The 9,479-nt window shown below is 34.0% G+C and overlaps 2 protein-coding genes across 2 annotated transcripts; both read right to left on the bottom strand.

The window, feature by feature from the left end:
• Positions 1 to 4,693: 4,693 nt before the first annotated feature.
• Positions 4,694 to 6,460, bottom strand: LOC131843384 (retinol dehydrogenase 11-like). The gene has a single exon (XM_059192013.1). The coding sequence runs from the start codon at positions 5,957 to 5,959 to the stop codon at positions 5,021 to 5,023; it is 939 nt and encodes a 312-aa protein (XP_059047996.1). The 5' UTR covers positions 5,960 to 6,460; the 3' UTR covers positions 4,694 to 5,020.
• A 686-nt stretch (positions 6,461 to 7,146) lies between these two features.
• Positions 7,147 to 8,335, bottom strand: LOC131843385 (retinol dehydrogenase 13-like). Its single transcript, XM_059192014.1, has one exon. It carries the CDS (start codon positions 8,266 to 8,268, stop codon positions 7,366 to 7,368), a length of 903 nt encoding a protein of 300 aa, XP_059047997.1. The 5' UTR covers positions 8,269 to 8,335; the 3' UTR covers positions 7,147 to 7,365.
• Between the last annotated feature and the right edge of the window lie 1,144 nt (positions 8,336 to 9,479).

Below are 9,479 nucleotides of genomic sequence, written 5' to 3'. Positions count from 1 at the left end.
GCGGAGTATTTTTTTTTAATGGATGATAATGGAATGGTGCACCGGCTTGTGCTAACGGTTTACGCTGGCCGAGCATCAGTGGAGGATGATAAGATGAACATGAGGTCAGGTTAGTTAGCCTATTGTGACAAAAAAATCTCCACGAATTCATAACGATAGTTTCTAGGGGAAACCACATCAACCTGACAAGGTACATTGCTAGCAATAGAATTACTTCATTAGTAACAATCTCTTTCATTCAGGAGGATTATAAGACTATACCTCAGAACCATGCAATTTCACTGCCTAAACTCACCCTTCAAAGAAGACCTGATATATCAGATGTTCGATTTTGACCAAAATGTTATCATTTTTACCCATTTCAAGTACTAAAAATACTTGAATGGAGTAAAAATGGCCTGTTTGCTGAAGGAATATAGCAATGTTTAAGTTGTTGTATTATTAAAACGAAATATGATTTGAATATATTGTACACAGAATTTCATAGACGCCACGGAATGTTCGAGAAGAAGTGCAAAATGTATTTAAAGTGTAACAAAACAACATCGATGGAACATACGCGACGTTCCAAATTTGAATTTTATAATTTTATTTTTAAATGTAATTATATGGCTATTTGTGATCGCAAACAAGGCCTTTGGCCAAATTCGAACATGTATATATATTACATATATATACATACGTTTTTCTGTATTTATCAGTTTTTATTTATTTTATATTAATTATTAAATTGCACCTTGCCTTATTATCTCTGATCAGCGCGACGGTTGACTGGTAGAGAATGCCATCAGGCATTAAGTCCGCCATGCATTTGTGTGAAAGAAAGAAAGAAAGAAAAATATTTTATTCAGCGCAATGTAAAAAATACAATATAAACAAGAAACGAAAAAAAATATATATAAACTACACAGTACATATTTGTACAGTATTTAATTTATAATATTTACAATATCATCATCATTCAAATATATAGTAACATATTGTCTGTTCAGAATAGTTTGTTACAAATTATTGAACATGCAGATGGCGTCGTGTAACGTGAGGAAAACACGGGAAACTTTCTTGGTTTACCACAGAGTCTTTCTACAAGATGTAAGCGGCAGCGTGTAATTAAACAATTATAAAAGGACAGGTCGCTGAAGTTTATGAATTTGGATGGTTAGATGGATGAATGTACAAGCTACTCAATGATATTTAATGAATGTTATAAACGCGAAAGTTTGTGAGTATGGAAGAATGGTTGTATGTTTGTTAATCTTTAACACAGAAACTACTGGATGGATTTTAAACAATATATATCAGAATAACACAACTTATTAATATAATGTTATACCTAATCAAATTTCGAATAACTTGAGGTCAAATAAAGGTATTTAAAATATCATAAAATCTTTCGCAACTTCCTACTAAATGCGAAAGTCTTAGGTATTAATATTAGTAAAATTATAAATACGGAAGTTAGTGAGTGTCGATGTATTGATAGTTATTTATTATTCTTTCACGCAAAAACTACTGAACTGGTTTTGATGAAACTTTAAAGTTACACAGCTTATACCTCAATATAACATATAGACTATAATTTTTGCGAGTGTGAAACCGCGAGCACATCTACTATAAACGCGAAAGTTTGTGAGTATGGATGTTTGTTAGTAGATCTTTCACGAAGATAAATAGATGATGATGATAAACCGGTGAGCAGAGCTTGATAGAAAACACCCAGACTGATATATACAATCATATTCATGAATACAAATATTTGCACCGTGCGAGAAATCGAATCCGCAACCATCGGAAATAAAGCGGTGTGCTAAACCGCTAGACTACCACGGCCGTCATGATGAATCGCTTGTAATTCTTAACTTAGACCCGACACGAGATTCTAGCGTTCACTGTTCAAATTACATAATATTTGCATCAGTTACTCAAAGTGGCCGTATGATGTTAACAGCTTCCAGTCTTTACCGCAGATGAGATGCTGGGCTGGATTTCTTGGTGCTAGTCGGTACTGGCTTTCATCTACAAGTACTTATTTGTTTACGTAAAGAATTATTTATATTTTAAGTTTTTTTTTCATTCCTTTATGTACACAACTGCAAATGTACCAAAAATGTCTACAGAATGTTGGAGGGTACTGGCTTTCGTGGCACAGGTTCACCTATATCGAAAAACAGGGCTAACTATATTTAATTGTACCGTACATTTAAGAATAAAGTTTATTATTATTATTATTTACTAGCTGACCCCGCGGACTCTGTTCCGCCTTAAAATTAAGGTTTTTTGAATTTTATTTACGCAACAAATTTCTGAACGCACCCCATTTGACAGGTATCAGCAGTTTGTATGGGAGAATAATATGGCTGTTTTTACTAATTTACATTCAATTTCTTCCTATTTTGTCACCGTTTAAACCTTCTCTGGACTTCCACGAATATTTCAAGACTAAAATTAGCCAAATCGGTTCAGCCGTTCTCGAGTTTTAGCGAGACTAACGAACAGCAATTTATTTTTATATATATACACTTCATATTTAGGTATTTTTATATATATACACTTCATATTTTCGTTACTGAAATATTTTAAAAATTCATAATTATATATGTATGTTAAAAATGTATTCCTTGAACGCGTAATATAGGTAGGAATGACACGTAAGGATATCCTTCAATTCTTAGTAAAAACTCTAAAAACGTAATTTTGTTTTGGTGCCACGCACATAATAATAATAATAACAATTTCAGGACAATTCACACAGCGCCATCTAGACCCAAGTTAAGCTAGCTAAAGCTTGTGTTATGGGTACTAGACAACTGATACATATACATAGATTTTTTTTCTCGTAAATACATATTATACATAGTAAACACCCAGACCGATACAAACAATCATACTCATGAGTACAAATGTTTGTGCCGTGCGAGGAATCGAACCCGCGACCATCGGGCGTAAAGCGCGCTAGACCACCGAGGTCGTCGTCCAGTCATTAGTCCAGTAAAATATTAAATTAAATCGTGATGTGACCAGTTTTGGCGCAATATATGAAAATAAGTCCGCACATACGTGAATTCAGAAATTCAGAAAGAAATTTTGATTTCAGTTGACGGGAAAGGGAAGAAAAAAAATAAAAAAGCGTTAAAAACGCCTTTTTTCAAAATAACTCGATAGTGGTAAGAAAAAAAAAAATATTTTAAATAAAAGTTGGAGAGAAAAAAATTCTGCACAGAACAGGTTCTCTTCATTTTTTCATTATCTGCTGTTGTTTAGCCACTAAAATTGAACAACTGAAAATCAGTATTGAAACACAGTTCCTACCATCTGAGTTGTGGTCCACAATGACTCTGTGTTATAATGTGTGTAAATTGTTGTTTAAGTGATTATTGTTATATACACGAGTCAATGATTTCTATTCTATTCTATAATTAATCAGGAAATAGGGCTATAATTACAAAATTATATTCTATTCGCGTTAGCTCTTGAACTATTCTGAAACACTAATTGTATGACTTGTTGCACTGTGACTATAATTACTTGTTCATTACAAATGAGATGACTTTAATCTCCTTTAATCGACACCAATGATTTATTTACTAGCTGTTACACGCGATTTCATCCGCGTGGAATTTAGCTTTTTCATAATTAAACAACAATTAAAGAAACCTTTAAGCAGCGTTCGGGAAGCTCCGATATATCTTTCGTCCAAACGTGCAGACGTGGTCGCTAACTATGGGCCCCATCAACAAGCTCAGAGTCACTCAGAGGGCAATGGGGAGGGCTATGCTCGAAGTTACTCTGCGTGATCGAATCAGAAATGAGGAGATCCGTAGAAGAACCAGAGTGACCGACATAGCCATACATAGACATAGTAGGACAGATGGCCGTTGGGCAGTAAAGTTCTCGAGTGGCGACCACGGACCGGAAGACGCAGCGTGGGAAGGCATCTAGCAAGGTGGACCGACGATCTGGTCAAGATCGCTGGAAGGCATTGGATGCGAGCAGCGTAGGACTAATCGTCGTGGAGATCTTTGGGGGAAGCCTATGTCCAGCAGTGGACGTCTTCCGGGCTGCGATGATGATGAAAGAAACCTAAGTTACTCCTTTATAACATTAGCTATCTGCGAGTTCAAGTCTTTTAATAATCAAAAATTTTAACCATACCATATATTATTTCATACGCATTTATTGAAAAGCAGAAATTTGATATTACAAACAAATTTCAATTTTATTTATTTAATAACATCAGGTAAAACTTTGGGGGATCTTTGGGGGAGGCCTAGTCCAGCAGTGGACGTCTTCCAGGCTGCGATGATGATGATGATGATGATCAGGTAAAACTGTTCACTTAACATCAGGTAAATCAGGTAACTGGTAACCGTCACCTATATACAGAATGAGCATCACGATATCATGTCATCATGTTTTCACTGTTTTATACCTTTATACCGAAACAGATAACGAAAATATTAAAATTTTTTTAATAAGTTTGCATTGTGTTACTTAAGATAATAAAATTAAATTGAAATATGTTATTTAGATTGCAATAAGATTAAAAAAACACACAACAATTTGGTGAATCTTAATATTTTTAATAATAAATTATAAAAATAATAAAATAAATTAAACCTTAAGATGTAATTGAGCATTACAATAAAAAATTGTAAAAAATTATGATAGTCGAGATTATTATCTACTACTTTATAAATTTACATACTTACATCTAATCCACTTATATCTTTCAACCGACTAAAAGCAATGAGAGGCAATATAAGATTTTGGTCTACACGCATAATAAAATGATTTTTTTTACACATATCTTCATGAGTAATGTTTGATTGAAATTAAACTTAGTCCGAATTCACTGGATAATGTGGTTATAGTTAACTCATACATATCTTCTAATGCAGACAGACCCGAAGTCCCATAAAGTTCTATAATTATACGTTGAAGAGTACATCTCTTATAGCAGTTACACTTTACTATAATTTCAACAAATTTGTTGTTGTTGTCTTATTTATACACAAATTCATTATATTACATTATCATTAGACACCTTTACAATCTCCCAGTCTTCCTTAGCGGATATCTTTACAAGCTCTTTCGATTTTTCCCACAATCTCCTATTCAATTCTTCATCTTTCGCATACCAGTTTGTGTAGAATTCTGAGCAAGATCTAAAGTGTTTACCGTTGTATTTGTCTAATTCCGGATCGATTGCCAAATAAAGTGGAGCTTTAGCAGCTGTAGCTGTCGGTTGACCAATCAGATGCAGAGCAGAGTTTAGTATCTTCTTCAAAATTTCATTGTCCAGATATCTGAAGAAATCAGTCTGTATTAATCCTGGATCTAAACTATAAAAACTTACGCCACTTCCAACTGTTCTTTTGCTCATTTCCACAGCAAATAAAATATTTGCTAACTTCGCGTTGGAGTATAATTCAAAACTAGAATATACATTAACATCATTCAAGTGATCTGGATTGACGTGTCCCAACGCTGATGCTAAAGATGATATATTTATCACTCTACTAGGAGCCGATGATTTCAAAAGAGGAAATAGAAGATAAGTTAATAGAAATGCTCCAAAATAGTTTACTTGCATCATTGAATTAAGATTGTCCTGCGTTAATTTATCTTCTATGCCTATAGCTCCAACATTGTTTATTAATATGTCTAATTTTGGCTGTGTCGCTATAGTGTCAGTCACAAAAGATCGTATTGAAGTTAAATTCCCGTAATCCACTTGTTTGCCAACTATATCCTTGTTTGTAGAATATTTGTTGATCTCGTCAACTGCTTTGTCCAATTTAGTTTTCGTTCGACCTGTTATTATAACTTTGGCGCCGCGGCTGGCCAAATATTTGGCTGTTTCCATGCCCAAACCTGATGTTCCACCGGTCACTATGGCCACTTTTCCTTCCGATTTCGCGTTCGTCCCACATTTGCTGAACACGTCAAGTAATGACATTGTCACACTTTAAAACTTCTGCCCATCTGTCTGCAAGGCTCTGATGACTTTTGTTGTTTGAGAAAATATTCTGAGATTTGTTTATTTATGATGATTCTGCTGTACCTCAAGGGTTATTCTATACTAATTGAAGACTCAATGTCAAATGTTAACATTTTTATTAAATTAATGATAAACATGCAGTCATGCTAATGGGATGACCCTCAAGCTATGATTATGAATAATGAGACACAACCAAGAACCGATTTGACTCGACTAGGAAGTAATAATAGTAATAACAATAGCCCAGGGCAATCGAAACGATTTCTATATGTACTAAACAATTGGTAGAAATACTTTTTTTTTCTAAATGTATTAATATTATAATTCTTAACAATAATTATTATAATTTACCTATGAAATTATTAAAATGACAGTGGAAATATATTGCTTGCAAATTACTGGCGTATTTCAATTTCGTTTATATATTCGTGCGCTCGAAATTATACTTTCTTTTTATTAAATAAATATTCTAATACGAAAGTACTCCTTATAACATTGGCTATCTGCGAGTGGAAATCCCGTCAAAAACACTACAGCCGTTTCAGAGATTTCTTAAAACACCCAGACATTTTTTTCACATTAAATTTTGACGTAATCACCGTATATACTTACAAATGCATTTAGTGAAAAGCTGTTAATTTGAAATTACAGACACTCTAATATTATTCATTTTTATAATTTTTAAGGGCTTTATTCACTACATATTGAGAATTATCCTACAAACAATTTCTAACTCGTTTGACTGCATGTTTCAGAACGGGTTTGGAAGTTTCCTGTTCTGCGGATACAGTTAGAACTAAATAAGAGCAACACCGCATCTATTGTTTGTTCACGGCAGTATGCGGTAAAAAAGCAAATAATAAAAAACGCAATAAGAAAGATAAATAAAGAGAAATTTCTGCGCACATTTAATAATTAATTAATATCTTATCTAGGTTAGGTCACCAAGGTGTCACTTATTTTAGTCGCTAAGCAGCTTTTGTTTTGTATTGTAAAGTTTGTATTGGTCTAAGTTTTATGTGCGTATATTAAGTTAAAAAAAAGTATTTGTATATCACTAGACAGCCGAGAAAAATACTTTTTTTACTTTTGTTATGGGTACAAACCTAAGCTCCATAACACAAGCTCTACTTATCATTACTGGAATATACTCTTGCAAAATTATATCCTGATTCAATTCAACACAGGACGTAACTAACCTAGACTGTAATATTTTAATATTATCAAAGGTTTATTTTACAGAAAAAGTATTTATATATAGGTAATATTTATAGTAAACCTAATTGATCAATAAAATTACAAAAACTAAAGTTATTATATTATTTTGACTGTGATGCTTCTGACAATATTGACGTTTTTTTGCTTTAAGCTCGTGACCTATTTTCCCAATCTTCTTCGGTAGTAATTCTCACCAGTTTTTTGGATAAATTCCACAATTTTTGTCGCAGTTTCTCATCATGTGTCAACCAATGATTGAATATTACATGACAAAATTTGAAATTCCGACCGCTCACTCCCCTCAATTCCGGACTAGTTGCTAAATATGCCATTTCATTGCCTGCTTCCTTTCTTGTCCGTCCCACAATGTTGACAAAAACACGTGATATTTCTGCTACAACGGTATCTACATTATTAAGGATATCTGTGTTTCGAACAAGGAAAGGGTCCATACCGTTTGCAGTAATGCCTGTACCTCTGACTCGTTTATCTAACTCGACCATGAACATAGCATCAGCTAGTTTGGAGTTCGCTAAAGATTTCACTGCGTTGTACCGTCCAATATCATTCCAGTGATCGAAATCTGCTGTCCCAACAAACATTGCGGAGGCTGTACTTATAATAACTCTGCTAGGTGCTGACACTTTCAACATAGGGAGTAGTAGAAAGGTAAGTAGAAAAGCTCCGAAATAGTTAACTTGCATTGTTAGATTCAAACCATCTTCAGTCAATCGATCCGGTAATCCAACAGCTCCGGCATTGTTTATCAAAACGTCTATTCTTTCTTCTAACTGTAAGGTTTCATTAACAAATTTCCTGACTGACTTCAATGAAGCTAAATCTATAGTTCTGTAATCGATGTTATTGTTATTTGTAGCTTCGACGATTCTTTTCTTCGCTTCTTTCATTTTTGTTTCATTCCTACTTGCGATTATGACTCTTGCTCCGTTTTCGGCTAAGATTTTAGCTGCCTCATAACCAATTCCAGCGCTGCCGCCGGTCACAATCACCACTTTTCCATGGAGTCTTGCATTGTTTCGACAAAACATTTTACAAGTTACTGAATACAAAGCAACATCGTGAAATGAAGGCTGACGAGATACTAAAAGGCTCCAATACCAGGAAAACAAAGGCATTTACGATGTAGTAGGTTATTATTGTTTTTGTCACAAACAAAAAAGGATTTGTTTCTACTACCGACTCTCGAATAATTGACGTTGCTATATTTGGATAGCGAACAATAGAATAAAAGTAATCTATATATATTCCACCTAATCACTCTTGTATAGTCATTTCTTTATAGAGTCGGTGTTCGGAATAGCAAGAAATGAGGTTCTTGTTTTTAGCAAAAAACCTTATAGTTACATGTTTCATGCATAATGAGGTTACAACAATACAGAAATTATTATAATACTAGCGTTATAACTCACCGTATTACTTTCGATGGTCGCGGGTTCGATTCCTCGGATGGTATAAACATTTGTATTCATCAGGATGGTTGTTTGTATCGATCACAGAAAAGTACATTTCTGTATTTATTAAAATAAATAGTATTTATTAAAAATAACAGAAATGTATCGATACAAACACCCATCCTGATGAATAGTATTTATATCAGTCGTCTTGAAGTCGTCACAATAGGAAAGGGATAAATTGGATGCTTTTGATGTATTGTGTTCGTGATGGATGGAATGAATTACTTAGTTGGAAGGATAAAATAAGAAACTTAGTACAGCCACAGATAACATACAGCAAAGAGACAGTTCAAAAATATTATTGAAAAATAGTATTTTAATATTATTAGCTTATCGTGACAAATTCATCAGGAATTTATCATGATGGTTTCCAGGGGGAACCGCGTGGTCAACAGTCCACACTGCCTTCCCCTAACGTTACATTATCAGCTTCAGTCCGCACGAACTGCGCCAATAACGTTCATTATTGACACAGCCTAGCCTTACACAGGACAATGACAGCTAGACTATACTAATATAAATTCCAAAGTTGCCTTGTCTGTATTTTTGTTACCTTAATAAGGATATTTGTAGACTGTATCTAATGGGCATACGCTATCATTGAAATAAAAAAATAGTCGTCGAACTCGAAGTCGTGAGTAACAAGTCACACAATTTATGAAACCGAGAACTCGTAGTAATGGAGTCGTTTTAATAGAATTTACTTGCATGACACTGTGCGTGCACTGCATTGTAACAGCAAGTAAGTAGGATGAGTCATATTCTCAGTATAACTTATTTCTTTG

Source organism: Achroia grisella, unplaced genomic scaffold (genome assembly GCF_030625045.1).
Source record: "Achroia grisella isolate CSIRO2021 unplaced genomic scaffold, CSIRO_AGI_Agris_v1 utg3071, whole genome shotgun sequence".
In the NCBI taxonomy this organism is placed as follows: Eukaryota; Metazoa; Arthropoda; class Insecta; order Lepidoptera; family Pyralidae; genus Achroia; species Achroia grisella.
The sequence above is the reverse complement of the archived record's forward strand: the minus strand, read 5'-3'. Positions and strand labels throughout refer to the sequence as shown.

Bases quoted from the DNA above. Each gene is read 5' to 3' on its own strand.
- LOC131843385 (XM_059192014.1), bottom strand. From the start codon at position 8,268: ATGTTTTGTCGAAACAATGCAAGACTCCATGGAAAAGTGGTGATTGTG.
- LOC131843384 (XM_059192013.1), bottom strand. From the start codon at position 5,959: ATGTCATTACTTGACGTGTTCAGCAAATGTGGGACGAACGCGAAATCG.